A 19,390-nucleotide genomic window follows, 5' to 3' on the forward strand; every position below is an offset into this window, starting at 1 on the left:
CTCTCCCGAAGGCTAACCGGCCATGTCCGCTTCCATTCATTATGCTATAAGCTAGGCTAACGTGCAGCCAGATAGCTTTCTACTGAACGCACAGAGAGGAAACTGGTATCTATATTCTTGTCTCTCTCTGGAGAAGACGGTAAGCTAATTTCCCAAAATATTGGCGTGTTCCTTTAACAAGTTTCGCCAGTAATTACAATGGTCTCATCGAGTGGAGTTTTAGATTTGCCACATGGATGTTGTTGAACAAGACACCCCCGTGCGCATCTGTATAAATGAGGTCCTTTTAGAAAACTATTAACATCAATTGTGTTTTTCGAGAATTACAAAACAGAAAGAGAGAACCCCCGACATGGTAATACTTTTAGTTCTGTACACAAAGCGCTTGCTCTCTCCGCGGCTTCACACACTAGTGCAGTTAGGAAGCTCCCTTGTGCTCTCGCAGGCTTTCCCCATGCCCCCTGAGGAGAGAGGAGGGGGGGGGGGGGGAGAAGGAGGAAGCACAAGAACGAAGTGGGTTAGTTCAGCATGGAGGCTTTGATGCTTGTGAAACAAATAAGGTCTTTGACATTGACACCTCATGTTAATTATTGGATTTGAAATGCAACGTCTTATCAGAAGCTCTTAAGCTGTTTAACGGGAAGGGAATTAGACATTGACCTATTTGGAAATTATGTCCTGTTTTTTTTGGGTAAAATCTTATTATGCTACCCTTAGAATGTATTATTATTATTATACCCTTAGAATACCCTATAGGAGAGGGTGGCTCAGTAGTGTAGAGTTCAATCTCCGGCAACCGTACCTCCGGTCGCTATACAAGCACAATTGGCGGTTTTGGGCGGTAGGAAGCCGGTGGAGTATAGGAGTCTTGCTCGTTGTTATAGTGACTCCCACTGGTCGGTCCCTGTTCAGCAGGGAGGGGATCTGGGGGAAGATACTGTGAACCTACCGCGCACGTTACGCTCTCCCAATGAAACTCCCTAGCTGTCAGGTGAAAAGAAGCGGCTGGCTGCTCCACATGTATCCACTCCCTCCCCAGACCGACAGTAGGGCAGCATGTGGTAGTCTACACCCTCCCCAGACTGACAGAATGCTGCTGCTCGTCTGCTAGGGTGTGACCTCATCCACGGCGCTATTGCACGTCTCCAGACGAAACACCCTAATTTCAGGGGATTTTAACCATGTAAAACTGGACAAATCACTACCAAACTTCAGCTGCCACACCAGGGAAAACAGGACCCTGGACCTGCTTTTTGCCAACATCAAGGAGGCATACAGCTCCTCATCACTACCACAGCTGGGCCGGTCGGACCACAACCTGGTTCACCTCAACCCCTTTTATGTGCCTCTGGTCAGAAGACAAGATAACTGTAAGAAGGTGGTCAGAGGAGGCTCAAGAGGCACTACAGGGCTGCTTTGAGGTCACAGACTGGCAGGCACTCTGTGAGCCCCACGGAGAGGACATTGATGGGCTCACAGAGTGCATCACAGACTACATAAACTTTTGTGTGGACTCCAATGTTCCATCTAGGACTGTTACCTGCTACCCTAATAACAAGCCATGAGTCACTAAGGACATCAAAGCCCTACTGAATGAGAAGAAGAGGGCTTTCAACGCAGGTAACAGGGAGGTCAAAAGAGTTCAGGGGCTTCTGAGAATCAACCTCAGAGAGGGCAAAGACAAATACAGGAGGAAGTTGGAAGGCCAGCTGGAGAACAATAACACCAAACAAGTGTGGACTGGAATGCAGACCATAACCGGCATTAAACCGGTGGGGGGAAGGGGAGTGGATGGAGACGTAGACCGGGCTAATGAGCTAAACCTGTTTTACAATAGGTGTGATACAGCGGCCCCGGCCAGTCTGCCCCCCTCCCCCCCGACACTACTCCAGTTGCCCTGCCCTTCCCCACACCTCTCAGCCCTTCAACTCGAGCAACCGCCTCCCTCCCCCCAACTGCCCACGCCACCTCATCTCTGGTGCAGCCTGTCTGCCCCCCGCGGCTCGAAGACCCGCTCCTCCCCCCAACACCTGAGACCCCCACAGTGTGGCTCTCTGCAGACCAGGTGAGTACACAGCTGAGCAAGTTACACGCAGGCAAGGCTGCGGGTCCTGATGGGGTGAGCCCAAATGTACTCAAAACCTGTGCCTCTCAGCTGTGTGATGTGCTCCAGCTCATATTCAATATGAGCCTGAGGCTGCAGAGAGTCCCGACACTGTGGAAAACCTCCTGTGTGGTCCCTGTCCCTAAGTGCCTGCGTCCCAGCACGTCCAAGGACTACAGGCCGGTGGCTCTAACCTCTCACATAATGAAGACCATGGAGAGGTTAGTCCTGGAGCAACTCCGCCCCGGTGACCAAACCCCACCTAGACCCACTCCAGTTCGCCTACCAGCCCCGACTGGGGGTAGAGGATGCTGTCATCTACCTGCTGAACCGAGCCTACACTCACCTAGACAAGCCGGGGAGCACTGTGAGAGTCATGTTCTTTGACTTCTCCAGTGCTTTTGATACCATAAGGCCTGGGCTGCTGGGTGAGAAGTTGGAGGCGATGCAGGTAGAGGCCCCCCTGGTGTCCTGGGTTGTTGACTATCTGACGGGCAGACCACAGTACGTGCGCCTACGGCGCTGTGTGTCAGACAGACTGGTCAGCAACACCGGGGCCCCGCAGGGGACAGTCCTCTCTCCCTTCCTCTTCACTGTCTACACCAACGACTTCCACTATCGGTCAGAGTCCTGCCAACTTCAGAAGTTTTCTGATGACTCTACGATAGTGGGATGTATAAAGGACGGTGACGAGAGGGAATACCGGGAACTGGTAGTGGACTTCGTCACATGGTGCGATAAAAACCACCTGCAGCTAAATGTGGCGAAGACCAAGGAACTGGTTGTGGAGCTGGGGAGGAGGAGGAGTGCACCTGTGACCCCCGTTTCCATCAGGGGAGTTGATGTGGACATGGTTGAGGTGTACAAATATCTCGGTGTGCACATCGACAACAAACTGAACGGGTCAAAACACGCAGAGGCACTGTACAAGAAGGGCCAGAGCCGACTCTACTTCCTCAGAAGGCTGAGATCCTTCAATGTCTGTACAAGGATGTTGAGGATGTTCTATGAGTCGGTGGTGGCGGGCGCCTTCTTGTACGCTGTGACCTGCTGGGGCAGCGGACTGAGAGCAGTGGACACAAACAGGCTGGATAAGCTGGTCAGGAAAACCAGTAGCGTGGTTGGGGTGGAGCTGGACTCCCTAGCGAGGGTGGCGGAGAGGAGGAGCCTTGCTAAGCTCCAGGCCATCAGGGAAAACCCCTCCCACCCACTATACACAGACTTAGCTGACAGGAGGAGCATGTTCAGTGCTAGGCTCACACTACCCAAATGCAGCACTGAACGGCACAGGAAGTCCTTCATTCCAACAGCCATCAGACTATACAATGCATCACTGTGCCTCACTGCATCACTGAGCACAGAGTGGCAGTTACCATCTTCCTGGACTTAGTTTGAAACAGCACTGTGCAATATTACACCTACTGTAGACCTCAGTATATTTTTACTGTATTTAGTTACTGTATATTTATAAATATTATATATTTATTCCATTTTTATTCTATTTTACTCTACTCTTATCCTAGGCAACTTGATTTGATTTGTTTTATTATTCTAATTCGTGACCTGTTCTGTCTAAATGTTTAAATGTTGAGCGATTTGCAGTGTTAATTTAATAATAAAAGTATTTCTATTCTATTCTATTCTATTCTATTCTATTCTATTCTATTCTATTCTATTCTATTCTATTCTATTCTAACTGGAACACGTAAGCGAGAGCACATTTCCCCTGTACTGGCTTCCCTCCACTGGCTTCCTGTGCGTTTTAGGATTGATTTGAAGGTTTTACTGTTTGTTTTTAAATGTCTGAACGGCTTGGCACCGGGCTACCTCTCTGACCTGCTGGAACCTTATGTTCCCCCAAGGTCCCTCAGGTCCTCTGATCAGCTCCTCCTGGCTGTTCCCAAGTCCAGGCTGAAGCTTAGGGGGGACCATGCTTTTGCAGTGGCAGCCCCAAAGCTCTGCAGCTGCCACTGCATATTAGGCAGGCCCCCACTCTGCAGGTGTTTAAATCACACTTCAAGATTATTTATTTGCTTTGGCTTTTGGTTTTTAAACAGTTTGAGAGACCTGGCTTTTTTATGTCACATTTTGTATGTTTTTATTGTGTGCCTTTATCTTTTTATCTGCTGTCTGCTCTGCTGTCTGCTGTCTGCTCTACTAGTAAACTTAACCAGCTGATGGATAGATGTTGTCTGCTTGTAATAGTCAACTTCACCCGCTGATAGATAGATGCTGTCTGCTCTACTAGTCAACTTCACCAGCTGATGGATAGATGCTGTCTGCTTGTTATAGTCAACTTCACCAGCTGATGGATAGATGCTGTCTGCTTGTTATAGTCAACTTCACCAGCTGATAGATGCTGTCTGCTTGTAATAGTCAACTTCACCAGCTGATGGATAGATGCTGTCTGCTTGTTATAGTCAACTTCACCAGCTGATGGATAGATGCTGTCTGCTTGTTATAGTCAACTTCACCAGCTGATAGATGCTGTCTGCTTGTAATAGTCAACTTCACCAGCTGATGGATAGATGCTGTCTGCTTGTTATAGTCAACTTCACCAGCTGATGGATAGATGCTGTCTGCTTGTTATAGTCAACTTCACCAGCTGATAGATGCTGTCTGCTTGTAATAGTCAACTTCACCGTCTGTCTGTCTGTCTGTCTGTCTGTCTGTCTGTCTGTCTGTCTGTCTGTCTGTCTGTCTGTCTGTCTGTCTGTCTGTCTGTCTGTCTGTCTGTCTGTCTGTCTGTCTGTCTGTCTGTCTGTCTGTCTGTCTGTCTGTCTGTCTGTCTGTCTGTCTGTCTGTCTGTCTGTCTGTCTGTCTGTCTGTCTGTCTGTCTGTCTGTCTGTCTGTCTGTCTGTCTGTCTGTCTGTCTGTCTGTCTGTCTGTCTGTCTGTCTGTCTGTCTGTCTGTCTGTCTGTCTGTCTGTCTGTCTGTCTGTCTGTCTGTCTGTCTGTCTGTCTGTCTGTCTGTCTGTCTGTCTGTCTGTCTGTCTGTCTGTCTGTCTGTCTGTCTGTCTGTCTGTCTGTCTGTCTGTCTGTCTGTCTGTCTGTCTGTCTGTCTGTCTGTCTGTCTGTCTGTCTGTCTGTCTGTCTGTCTGTCTGTCTGTCTGTCTGTCTGTCTGTCTGTCTGTCTGTCTGTCTGTCTGTCTGTCTGTCTGTCTGTCTGTCTGTCTGTCTGTCTGTCTGTCTGTCTGTCTGTCTGTCTGTCTGTCTGTCTGTCTGTCTGTCTGTCTGTCTGTCTGTCTGTCTGTCTGTCTGTCTGTCTGTCTGTCTGTCTGTCTGTCTGTCTGTCTGTCTGTCTGTCTGTCTGTCTGTCTGTCTGTCTGTCTGTCTGTCTGTCTGTCTGTCTGTCTGTCTGTCTGTCTGTCTGTCTGTCTGTCTGTCTGTCTGTCTGTCTGTCTGTCTGTCTGTCTGTCTGTCTGTCTGTCTGTCTGTCTGTCTGTCTGTCTGTCTGTCTGTCTGTCTGTCTGTCTGTCTGTCTGTCTGTCTGTCTGTCTGTCTGTCTGTCTGTCTGTCTGTCTGTCTGTCTGTCTGTCTGTCTGTCTGTCTGTCTGTCTGTCTGTCTGTCTGTCTGTCTGTCTGTCTGTCTGTCTATCTATCTATCTATCTATCTATCTATCTATCTATCTATCTATCTATCTATCTATCTATCTATCTATCTATCTATCTATCTATCTATCTATCTATCTATCTATCTATCTATCTATCTATCTATCTATCTATCTATCTATCTATCTATCTATCTATCTATCCATCTATCTATCTATCTTCATTGACACAAGCTTTCCACTCACGTTTGACCCTGGAATCCATCTCCTTCTCCATGAGTTCTTTGGGGCTGGAGAACTCACTCAGGGTGATTTTAGGTGTGCTGTCGCCCACTGAGCTGATCATCTCCTGCTCCTTCTCCTGATTCACCTCAGCGTATATGTTAATCCAGGGGATTTTTCTACAGAAAAAGACAGAAAGATGAGAGAAAAAGGTTTCATCATTTCAGTTTTACCAGAGTACCGGCCATTGTATAAATAATACCATGATAAGATAAGATAAGATATTCCTTTATTGATCCGCTTGGGGAAATTCATGGGGGAGGGGGGAGGGGAGGTACAGCTACATGGTGATAGTAGAATACATGATACAGGTCATAAAATTATAGTACAGTGGGGAAGTAAAAAATGTAAATAGGCAGTGTAAATAATATAACAATATAATTAACTCTGAGTATGTGCATATGAGCAAGTAGGCAGGGTAAATAAGTCAAGGTGCAGATGAGGGTGTGTATGCCCTCTCAGTTATATTTGCATTACAATATTGTTTATTATACCATTGCCATGGTAAAAGTTATGTATTGCTATGGTACCACTGTTATACTTAAATAAGTATCGAATATACTTATTTAAGTATATTTTAACATTAACACAACATACTGTAAACTACTGAGGAGTCAACAAACACTTGCTAACAGGCCTGAACCTTTATCCAAGCTGGTTACTGCGACTGCCTGTGCCATCCTATGCTCGCAGGTCCGAATCCACTCAATTACATTGGTGACAGTGGTGGCATCTCACTGCCCTGTGAATCAGTATCCAGATTTATGTGCATTCTGCATTTTTACTTCATTGTACTTAGGTTGTACTTAGGTTGTACTTTAGTTTGTATATTGTATATTGTTGGGACTTTTTTTACTGTATGAAGCACATTCATACCTGTCGTGTCACGTGAGGTAAAGAAGTGGTACGACCAATAAGAGGCCACGCTACAGGACGCACTTGATGACGTCGACTGGGGGATGCTTCAGGCGAGCTCCAGTGACATCAGTGAGTTTGCTGAAGTTGTTGTCAGTTTCATAACAACTCTAACAACTCATAACAACTCTAGCCGATAGCATTGTACCCATTGTACTCTCGCAGATCAACTCAACACCTTTTATGCGCGGTTCGGTGCAAACAGCGGCGACGCTAGCTCACCGGCTAACGACGTCACTGACGCGCCAGCCATGGTGCAGGGGGGGCATCCTCGGGGGGGGGGGGCGGTTAAGGATGGTTAAGGATTACATTTGTGCCTCCCTCCCAGCAGAGCATGTGAGCGGAGCGCGAGCGTAGCGAGGAGCGCAGCGGAGCCGGTGGATTTTGAAGTGAGCGCGGAGTGGGCTTTAAAATGGGTCAGAGTGACTCCGGAGCGAGAGCTCTCCTCCGCTCCAAGCCGCTCCCAGCCGCTCAGTGCACACGATCACACAGTGGTTTAAACTGATGTAATATACATGTAGTACAATGCCAAAGCAATAGGTGGCGATGTAGTTCAAACATGAAGGCCATTTTCAACCAATCAGAAGGGTGAACGCGTCTACACATCCTGCTAAGTCAAAACAGAAATCTGCCATCTTTAAATCACCTCGGGTGAACTATTTAGTCATATTTATTTCCAGCAAGAAACAAACAAAGTGCAATAAAAAAAGGATACATTCACTGTGTTCTGCCTCATTTATTGATGAAACGAAACCAACATCAACACAATGTACCACCAAGAGCGGAGAGTTTAGTCTCACAAAAAGAGCTCTGATGTTGTTAGCTTACATGCTAACGTGAATGGGATCTGCCAGTATAAACATTAGCATTGCGGCTAGGCTAGCGTACATTAGCATAGTAAAGCTAGTAGAATGGATGAAAACGTAACAGATTGCAGAATGGGTACAATACAATACAGCTCAATACAAACAATTGTTAACACTTTGGTTGCCACTTGTTAAAATGGTAAAACGTGGTTGAATGCCACCACCCACTTCAATGATAGCGTTGTGAACGCATAATCTCTGTCTTAAATTATGGCTATGTGTCTAAACTGCCCGTCGCTTATCAATGACTTGTTTGCAGTCAACATTGTCGAAACGGATTGTTTTTTAATCGGTTCATTTCCGTTTTTTAGCATTTTGAAAAGCCCTCGTTTTTCAGGAAAATATATAGATTCTGTGATAAACGGCATTTACTGGAATATTCTGCAATACACAAAAAACGTTGTAATTTTTCTGCCTATTAAATATGAAAACGATTCATACATTTTATGAATCGTTTTCAAATAAACGCTAGATTATCAATAGTATATGTGTACTTATGCATGCTAGAGAAGCGATCTGAAAAATATATTCTCTCATTTCCTGATCGCACACACACACACACACACACACACACACACACACACACACACACACATAGGGCACACGCTGATATCTCTGTGAAAATAGATCCGATTACCCCAAGACTGGTAAAATAAATTGCTTACCTCAGATCAGATGTTCTCCAAAAAGATTATTCCAATTCCTGATCGCCATTCCAAATATCGATCGTGTCTATTGATTCAGCGTTGGGTACTGTTAATATGTATTCCACGCGTTTTCCGGCTCGCCAATCACTTCGGTCTCTTCAGATGCCTCGCCGGAGAAGTAAAATGAGGAGGCTGACCCCCCCCCCCCCCCCCCCCCCCCATCGCGTGTATCCTTTCTGCAACGGAATTCGGTTTCCGGGTTCCTCTGATTGGCCGCGACCCCCACGTGACCCGCCCCCCCCTATCCACCGCTCTGCCGTGCGCATTGTTTACATCAGGGTCCCCCATTTTCAATTCATATAGAACGACTACGCCGTAACAAACCATTAAAAAAATATACCGTTAACCGGAATATGTTGTGCCTTTACACATATGTTGGATTATGTAATTGGTTTGTCATGACAAACAAATTAAAAAAATCGCGATTTACCCGCTGGCTACAACAACACTCAGTGACTGCATGTAGTCAGAGCCAGAGCTCAGCGATCACTGTGTGTTGTTGTAGCCAGCGGGTAAATCGCGATTTTTTTATTTGTTTGTCATGACAAACCAATTACATAATCCAACTGTAAAGGCACAACATATTCCAGTTAACGGTGTATATTTTTTTAATGATTTGTTACGGCGTAGTCGTTCTATATGAATTGAAAATGGGGGACCCTGATGTAAACAAGACAAACGTCTTTCTCTGGTCTGCATCCCCTTAACAATTGTGTGTATTGAGCCGTACTGTATTGTACCCATTCTGCAATCTGTTAAATAAAGTTTTCATTCATTCATTCATTCATTCAGTCAATACTTCCATGCGTATAAATTGAGGAAGCGAGCGCGAGCGAGTCCGCGGCCGCTCGCTCTGCCGCGCGTGGCAGCGGCAGAGCGTTGGGGCTCGTTCTGCAGCGCGCGGCAGCGCCAGAGCGGTGGATAGGGGGGCGGGTCACGTGGGGGTCGCGGCCAATCAGAGGAACCCGTAAACCGAATTCCGTTGCGGAAAGGATACACGCCCCCCCATCAGTCTAATCCAATGGGGTGCAGTACCATCCGGAGAGACGATAGGGGGCGGTATTTTCCCAATGGAGCTCAGAGAGAGTCTGCAGCACTAACGTGAGGCTCGATTGATGAAATATGAATTCAAATTGCTAATAAAAAAAAATACGACAAACAAACGCTATATAGTGTTGGTGACATTCAACAGTCGGCATGAACTAACGACAAAACGCGTCCATGGCACTCAAAGTGTTAAGGGGCCCAGGGGGTGCAGACTGTTGTAGTTTGGTCAAATCAAGCTAATTTACATCATGCTCCAAAAAAATAATTTTTTTCTGCTGAGCGCGCTGGAGCGCGGAGCGCTGATGCGCAAATGAAGGTGAGCGCTGAGCGAGCGTAGAGCAGCTTGGGGGGGGGGGGGGGCAACATGAGCGAATGAGAGCGGAACTAAGCCGTCCAGAGCGAAGAGCGGATTTCTCTGCCTCTCCGCGCCGCTCACATGCTCTGCCTCCCCAGTGATATGGACCCTTTGCAATTTGCATACAGGTCAAACAGGTCCACTGACGATGCGGTCTCTCAGGTACTTCACAACACCCTCTCTCACCTAGACAGCCAGAAGGGGGGCTATGTGAGACTGTTGTTCATTGACTATAGCTCAGTGTTCTGTTGTGAGGACTGTATCTGTTGGCTCCCCCCTGAGGACGCGTGGCGCGGTTACTCAACCTCGAGGTGCACGTCTCTCTAGACGTTCCCGTCTCACGGCTGTGTCTGATGATCAATCAGAGAATGCAGCCTCTTCCCGGACTATAAACGCCTGACCATGCAGCCCAGCAGTCGTTGCGAGTTCGTTCTGTAGGAATTAGGTTTGTTGCGCCTTAAATCTTTACCTCTTGACTATTTTGTCTAGCTTAGTTCTCGTTGTATTGTTCATTCAATATTCTGTTACCTAACCCTCGTTGTTTGATGCGCGTGTTCAATGCCTATGTTTGTTTATCCTAACCTCGTTTCTTCTCTCCCCTCCAGCGTGGGTAGATGTTTACTGGTCAACTAATATCGTGTCTCATTTTCTCTTCCGTCTAGTTTGGAGGACGCCGTCTCGGACACTCGTCGCGTTCATCCGCCCGTTATATTCCTGTGTTATTTTCCCCCCCGCCAAGTCCCTCGTGTTATCCCCTCTGGGATCCGTTATTGTTTCGCCCCAGTATTGGCTGAACGCTGAAGCAACCTATTCCACTACATATTTTTCAACACGGTAAGACTTTATTCACATATTAAATACACACACATAGTCTGCTACACCACACATTTTTCGGGTTAACACACACTTCATTAACTCAGGCCCGACCTGCATACACCACACTTACACCGTTGCTGTTGTAGTGCTCTGTATTTTGTATTGTATATTTTTCTGTTTGTAAATAAATACACGCTTGTCTAGCGTTTAAACTGTTGAATTGTTTCAATCTCTTATTCGGGTCCCGTTCCTCTGTTCCCATAACACGTTCAACACCATAGTCCCCACCAGACTGGTGGACAAGCTGATTGAGCTGCGTCTGAGCTCCGCTCTGAGGGCCTGGATACTGGACATTCTGAGTGAAAGGCCTTAGGCGGTCAGGGTGGGGGGTCAGACCTCCAACACCATCACCCTGAGCATCGGGTCCCCCCAGGGCTGTGTCCTGAGCCCCCTGCTGTATTCACTCTACACACATGATTGTGTGGCCAGGTTCAGCTCCAACTCCATAGTGAAGTTAGCGGACGACTCAGTGGTAGTGGGGCTGATCTCTGACAACGACGAGAAGGCCTACCGGGAGGAGGTTGATTTGAACATTGGTAAAACCAAGGAGCTGATCGTGGATTTTAGGCGGACACAGCAGGGGACACACACACCACTGTGGATAAACGGGGCTACCGTGGACAGGGTGAGCAGTTTTAAGTACCTGGGGGTCCACATCTCAGAGGATCTGACATGGACAACACACATAGACTCAGTCGTAAAAAAGGCGAAGCAGGGCCTCTACCACCTGAGACAGTTAAGGAAGTTCAGAGTATCGGGGAAGATACTCCAGTCCTTCTACTCCGGAGCTGTAGAGAGCATCTTGACTGGAAACATCACTGCCTGGTATGGAAACAGCAAGGCACAGGACAAGAAGGCCCTACAGAGAGTGGTGCACTCAGCTGAGCGTATTACAGGTATTGCACTACCACCCCTGCAGGACTTATATAACAAGCAGTGTTGGGCAAGTTACTTTTAAAAAGTAACTAGTTACAGTTACTAGTTACTTCTTCCAAAAAGTAACTAGATTACTTACTCAGTTACAAATTATAAAAGTAACTAGTTACTTCAGAAAGTAACTATTGCGTTACTTTCAAGATTTTTCTTTACATAAACAACATACACAAATCTAAACTATTTTAATGTTGCTGTGGGACAAAGTGAGACTAGCCTCCAATCAAATGCCATGTATGTAGATATTATAATTACTATATGTATATAGTGGATCATACAAATACAAACACAATAGATGTTTTGGAACTTTTGATATGTATTGCCCCTCAACAGGCCAAAACTGGGCAACATTAAATTATGCTTGTTAACCCGTTAATCGCCAAGGACGAGTTAACACGTCATTCTCCGCCATGCGTAATCTGCCAATGACGCCGTAACACGTCATTGAGATCAATATTTCAAAAATCTGTGATGGCAATCATATTTCACCCGCGGAGACTTGAGATCTCCTGTTGATCTCCTCTCAACTCTCCAACGGTTCAAGAGCGCCATCTGGTGGCCGATCGGTGGATCGCCCAAACAGCAAACCGGAAACGGAAATTGGTGCTCATCCAAATTCGGTCCGCTATAGCTCCCGGGGCTCCATCTCGACACACTGGATAATCAATCGCTCGGCCTAACTCAATAAACAATGTTATTTGGACGTATATAGTATTATACAACCTGGAAATGGTTCATCTAGATCAACATCCCATAATAGAAAACTGTCTACTCCAAGCTGATCGCCCAACGGCCCGAGGAGACTGGGGTCTGTTTCAGCGTTTATTATTACCGTGTTCGATACAAACTGCTCTGATGATCATATCACCCATTCACATCACTGATAACAAGAGGTGCAAATCCAGAGCTTGCAGAATAATGAAAGACCCTCACCACCCCAACAGCAGCCTGTTCAAGCTGCTGCGGTCAGGCAAACGCCTGCGCACACCAGCAACTAGGACAGAGAGACTTCGGCTCAGCTTCTTCCCCTAGGCCATCAGAGTCTTGAACACTGAACTCTCCACACACAAGCACACATGAGCACACACACAACACACATACTGTATACGCTCACACACTAACAGTCACTTTAGCACGAACACACACACACACACACACACACACACACACACACACACACACACACACACACACACACACACACACACACACACACACACACACACATGCTGCACACGCTCACACCAAACGGTCACTTTACAAAATGAAAAGGTCACTTTACTTTATAAAAACATTTATTATAATAAAATAAAATAAAGAACGGGAGTGGTTCTTGTATAGCAATAGATGGATATAGCAAGATAGCATAAGGATATATAGTATAACTGTATATTGTATAGTATAGTAGTGTATATAAGACCCAGTGCCTCATCTGTAGCTTAACACTGTATTGCACTATCGCAGGACCTTAGCATGTCTTTTACCATGCATTTTAAACTTTATGTACATTATACCTGTTATGTCTTATTCTTATTACTTGTATTATTGCACAATCAATGCGGGCATGACCACCCGCATTTCACTGTATGCCATGACAAATAAAACTCTTGACTTGACATTCTCAGGGGCTCATACAGAACCAAGCATTTCACTGTAATGTACATGTACTTTATACGTGACAAATAAGAGCAAACTTGAAACGTAGCAATGAGGGTGGGATCTCAGTGCTTTAACCCCCGGGGGCAAGTGCACGGGTGGATGAAAGAACGTGCGAGGACGCACCTCTCAGGTGGGAGGACTACTGTAAATTACTGAGGAGTCAGTCGCAGTCAACCAGCACCTGCCAACAGGTCTGACCCTTTGGCTCAGGTGGTTAGTTGTCCCGAGTTCAAATCCACTACTACCATCTCATGAGGCTTAGAGAGCTGGAACAGAGCCATCGAGGTTCGCACTGAGTTTGTAAGTCTCTCTGGAGTTTGTCTCATTTTGACAGAGTATGCAAGGATGTTTGAAGAGAGAACAGTATTCTTCTTTTTTGGGGGGGGGGGGGGGGGGGGGGGGGGCGTGGACTGGATGCGGCGGGATGTTTCAGAAACTACTAAAGTGGATTATGCTCTTTCAACATGGAGATGCTACGGAATGTCTAATGGGTTCTGCAAAACCTACAGAAACATACGGTTATCCTATAACCGTAGTTATATGAGTATAGCGAGCACTCTGCTCATAGTAGAACCTTATCCCTTTCAATCTAATTCTGAAAAAAAAAATCTCCACATGTACACACCCATCCGCCTGGCCACACCCACATCCGCTCCTCTACATAAGTGGGGACGTGGCCATACTAACAGCTCCTTCCAAAGTCTTTCACCACCGAAGGCGAAGACCACGGGGTCCTCAGTGAGTCCGAGCAGAGCGCTCGCTATACTCATATAACTATGGTTATGGGATAACCGTATGTTATATTATCGTATAGCTTACGCTCTGCTCGTAGTGGAACACAGGAGCTGAGCAGAGCGGAAGCTCGACAAATGTACCCGCTGAGGCCCCCCACAACCATCAGAACCGCGGAGGACCCGAGCCCCCGGACCCCCCTAGAGGGGGACGGGAGGGAATCGGATCTGACTGTGCGAAGAGGGTTTAGCAACTCAAACGCACAGGGTGAGCAGATCGTGGGACTTACCTTCACACAGAAGAACCCGCGACTACACAGGCGTGCATCCCACATGCCACTAGGGAACAAACGGGAAGGGAAAAAAAATTTTACAATCCCTAACATCACAGGGTCAAGGTCAAGAACCCAACCCTGTGGCAAGGCCGTAGCAGCGGAGCGTGAAGGAGGACCCAGCCCCCGGAAGGGTCAGGACCCCCCAAAAAAGGGGGCCTGGTGAGGCCAACAACGCCGCAGCATCGAGACCCCACCAGGCGGTCACTAGTGACACCACCCCCCACATCGCCAGCGTATCGGACAGGGCCCATCCAAGAGCAGGCCCTTCCCCCCTACAGCACGCCACCCTGAAGCACTCAAAGAGGCTACACCCCCACAACACAGTGGGACCAGGCTGTGCACCGGGGAGACAACCCCAAAGAGGTTGATCCCTCAATCCAGGCAACAGGTGAAAGAACTCAACCTGTGCCTGGAGCACTGCGGACTAGACAGGTGCCTAAGGGGTCTGCTGAAAACAGCACCCCGGCGGAAGGGGCGTTTGGTATGCTGTGCACCATGTCGCAGCTTCTACAAAAAAAACCGACCCTCTAGAGAGGCAGAGGCAGAGAAGGCTGACACGATTGGCAGACATCATGAAAGGTGCGGGGGCACACTCGCAGGCAGACGGGGTCAAGCCCGGCCTAACCCGAGAGTCGACTCCGCTACCAACACACCTGGAAACCAACCACCACCCTATGTTTAGTTTAACAGGAGGCGGTTTTTCCTATAACCCCCCCAAGAAAAAAAGTCAGAAACACAACTGCGGGTATACACCGGCTATACAGCAGTACAAGTGTTTCAGTTCTCAAGAAGGGGTTAACCCAGGCCAACAGGTCGACGAGAACGAGTCCGGACCTGGGCCCGGCAGCCCGGGACGTACACAGGGATGCCAGAGGGGTACAAAGAACCACCTCAACAGCCCCCTCCCAGCCCCGCCAAGCAGGAGAAGAGAGGGGCGAAAAAAGAATGGAGCACAGCGCAAGGTACAACACAATATGGACCAAGCAACAGTAAAGGATAACACGCAGTGACATAACCACGAACACCTCCATAACATCAAACCCTGCAATGACGGGCCAACCCGGCATCTTCCCCCCGAAAAAGCACAAGTCCTTCAGAGTACCAGAACAGCAGATCTGCGCCCCGGCGGACAATGGGTTAACTGACCTGGTCCGGCGCGACCAGAACCAGTCCTGTGTCCTAATCACGCCACCATCCCCAGTCCTAAGAGGGGGGTAGGTACACGTGTCGATCTAAAACATCACAGAGGGCGCCACCAAGACGGTCAGAACATAAAGCACCGCGCCCGGTGGCCCACCCCAAGGGCGTGAGACCCCTCCGCCAATGCTTTGATCTATTCCGTTATCTCCCCCCAGAGATGAACGAGAATTCATCGAGACTAACCTAGTACACTGGCGCTCGGAAGAGACAAACTCCATCCTAGTTGCCCCATAAAAACGCCGTTTCCATGATGAGCAACCAAGGCGCGCAAGCCCATGCGTGGTTCCACACAGAAGCACCCAGGGCCAGCACTATGTACACGTCGAGACCCAAAACACATCAATGGTAATTCTAACAAGAACCCCGATAACGTTCCCTCCAAGCCGCCTGGGAGAGCGGCAGGAAGCTGGCCAAGAGACACAGATATGGGTCCCATATGACGCATCCGAGGGAAAACACCCCTGTCAACCCTGCTCTGTATAAAAGAGAGGAGACAGGGAACCCCCAGAGAGACCTCCCACGTGAGTAATAATTGAAAAGATATATGTAACATTGAGCTACGTGACCAAAAGCTCAAGACATATGCAACAGAGCGCAGAGCAGAAAACTTTTGTAAGTTCTCACACACCGCATAACTCATCTTGACAATAATGGAGCCTGAAAAGAACTCACGGAAGTCTCACAACCAATAGAAACGCGCCCAGTGACGTACTCTATGGCGGGGGGAATTCCGTGACCCACCTGCCCAAATATGGCTCCCCCCCTCTCCCTACCCTGTGACGCGCTGACCCAACAGTGTGACAGAAAGCCCTAAGGACAGGAGGTCCAACCCCCTGACCAATCAGAAAAAAAGGGGAGGAAGGGTTTATCAGTTCACCCCCACATGACCCCACACCCCGGATACGATGAAAAACAACAAGCAGCGATGATACCCGTGTACCTAGCATGCTACATGAAAAGCGTATATCCACTAGGATAAGCTAAACCAAATGCACGCCAGCCACAGACGACAACTCGTTTGCAAACAGGTTTTATATACAAGGCTTTAGGCTCATGTGCGAAACACGTCACCCGTGTTTATGTCTAAAGAAAAACACAGACGTTTAAAGAGAGGGTCAAAAGACCTTGCTACAAGCTACATATATGAGCACTTCTGTAGGCAACACTCTAACCAAGTTGTGGACTCGATGCCATGTTTCCAACGTAACAGAATACACACAACCCCCTCAGATAAAAAAAACTGTAAAATGTACCATTGCAAGAAGAACACAGTCTTCTTCATAATGAGGGAAGACAAGTCTTTCGACCGAGTGCTAGCCACAGGCCTTGCCAAGCACACATATATATAGCGACCAGAACGATTTACAAGAAACTGTCCTACTCTCCTAAACAAACACACAACCCCACAGCTAGGTGAGGGTTTACACATCGTATCCCCAATATATAACAGTGAATAAACACACAGTTTGTAACAAAAAACAGTCCCCCACCAGGCACTCCCTGCACTCCTGGCCTTCTTTGATGAAGCGGTGGTGGCGGAGGCAACGGTCGCGGTCCTCTGCCGGCGTTGTTTTCGTCAGCCATCACCGGTGGCATTGGGTCGGGGGAAATGGGGTTGGAGCACAGAGCGCTCCTCCTCCATCTCTCTGCAGGCAGCCGTCATTTGTTGCATGGCCGACCCGAACAGCCCAGCATTGGAGAGGGGGGCCGTGAGCAGGGGAATCCTCTTCTGTTCCGGCACCCTCGCCTGCTCCAGACAAAGGTGGCGCTGGGATAGAGTGGCCAGGGCACGCCCCTTCCCGGCGGCTATCGCCTGCAGCTGGGTAAGGTGCAGGATGGCTCCAGCCGCTTGGGCGTGAAGATATTGATGATGGTCATCCAATACCGCCCCGCCCGCCATCATCCCCGACATGTAGCGCGCTAGCTGCGCGATGTTAGACGTCGCAGCTAGGCTCTGAGTCGCGGCGATGTATGCCTGGTCACTCCAATTAGCCATCTGCCTAGCCGATTTCCCTTGGGGAACCGGCTTCCGCAATGGCTCCCACACCACTTCGGGACAAAGTATGGATGTCATCGGGCTATCAAGCCGAGGCACCCCATCCTTTAGTCCCTGGACCAAACCCGCCACCCGCGTGACTGGCACGTAGGCGGGGGTAAGGCCAGTGATGCAGGAGATTACCTGTCCCTGTTTCACGTAGGCCTCCATTGAAGGGAAGAATGGGCAGACAACGCCCGTCTCTCTCACAGGACGACGTTGCCAGAGATGACCTATCATGTCATCAGGAACAGGTGCAGGCAGAGGCTGCGGCAATGCCACGCCATAAGCGGCTGCGGCGGCCGTCATGAGCACGGGGAACAAGGCAAGCAACTCCCCATGCGTACCTCCCTCCATGTCACTCGCGTCCCTCACGTACAGGAGGCTGCCATGTCGGGCGCCACCATCCGACGCGGCAGATAGCTGGGCATCTTGTCTCAGGGTCGGAGGTTCTAACCCAACACCGGAGAACAAGGGACCCCAAGGAGACGCAACACTCCCTGCCACACCCCGAGGGGGAGAATGATACAAGTCCATTGGGGCATCAAACAAGAGCGATCTCGCCCCCTCCATGTGATCCTCAGTTTCCATCGGAAACGGAGACAGGGCAAGAGCACTCTCGTCCGGTTCCAGCACAACCTCAAAGCCAGGCTGTTTGCCCCTGCAGCTCGTCGCCCTACGACGGGAGCGAGCAGAGGCGAAGAGTCTGCGTCACAAATCCCCAGCCACCAGAGGAGCTGTCGGCCTTGTCCACGTAGCTCCTTTCCAACAACTATTTCGGCACTAAACTCAAGTGGTGTATACAGACACTTGTCGGTGGTGAAAATAGGGAAGGAGCTGTTAGTATGGCCACGTCCCCACTTATGTAGAGGAGCGGATGTGGGTGTGGCCAGGCGAATGGGTGTGTACATGTGGAGACATTTTATTCAGAATTAGATTGAAAGGGATAAGGTTCCACTACGAGCAGAGCGTAAGCTATACGATAATATAACTATCTTTCCTGGCCATGTGTCTGCAAATACTGGTGAGTCAAACATTCTTTTCCCATCTGAGCTTTGTAATAGGACTCACTCAGGTTGTGTTTTGCAAGCATATTATTGATTTTTGGGGAGCATGTCTCTGTAACGCCAGCTCTATGTTCCCACAGCCTTCTGTGTCCTCAGTTTAAAATGGCTGCTATTCATGGACGATGGATCCCTGGAAACAGTGGAGGAACTGTCTTGAACCATCTCGTTCATAACCTCCGCTATTGATTATTTCATACTGTATTGTGTCATAGCCTGCACTGTGATACATGACAAGACCATGTGTTTGAGTGTTGGCATCATGAGTTATTGATTGATTGCAACAACACCAATCCCAGGGTGCTCAAAGCATGTGCGGAGCAGCTGGCAGCACCGCTCCAACATCTTTTCAACCTCTCCCTGAGGCTGGAGAGGGTGCCCCAGCTCTGGAAGACCTCCTGCATTGTCCCTGTGCCCAAGAAGGGACGACCCAGCACCCTCAACAACAACAGGCCAGTCGCTCTGACGTCACACGTCATGAAGACGTTTGAGAGACTGGTCCTGCAACACCTAAAGCCCCTGGTGTGTGACTCCCTCGACCCCCTACAGTTTGCATACCAGGCAAACATCGGGGTGGAGGACGCCATGATCTACATGCTCCACAGAGCGTACACGCACCTGGAGAAGCCGCGCAGCTCAGTGAGGATTATGTTCTTTGATTTCTCCAGCGCCTTCAACACCATCCAGCCATCACTGCTAGCGGAGAAGCTCTCTGCGATGCAGCTGGAGCA

At 48.6% G+C, this 19,390-nt stretch overlaps 1 protein-coding gene across 1 annotated transcript in view; it reads right to left on the minus strand.

Annotated features, from left to right (window-relative positions):
* Positions 1–402: 402 nt before the first annotated feature.
* Positions 403–19,390, minus strand: part of sorcs3a (sortilin related VPS10 domain containing receptor 3a) — a gene marked incomplete at both ends in the record, with an annotated part of 398,627 nt that continues 379,639 nt past the window's right edge. Inside the window, 2 exons of the mRNA XM_084317820.1 lie at positions 403–461; positions 5,901–6,055. Coding sequence (XP_084173946.1) covers positions 403–461; positions 5,901–6,055 — 214 coding nt within the window. The remainder of the gene's footprint in view (positions 462–5,900; positions 6,056–19,390) is intronic.

Source organism: Notolepis coatsorum (genome assembly GCF_963971535.1).
Source record: "Notolepis coatsorum genome assembly, chromosome: 7".
NCBI lineage: Eukaryota > Metazoa > Chordata > Actinopteri > Aulopiformes > Paralepididae > Notolepis > Notolepis coatsorum.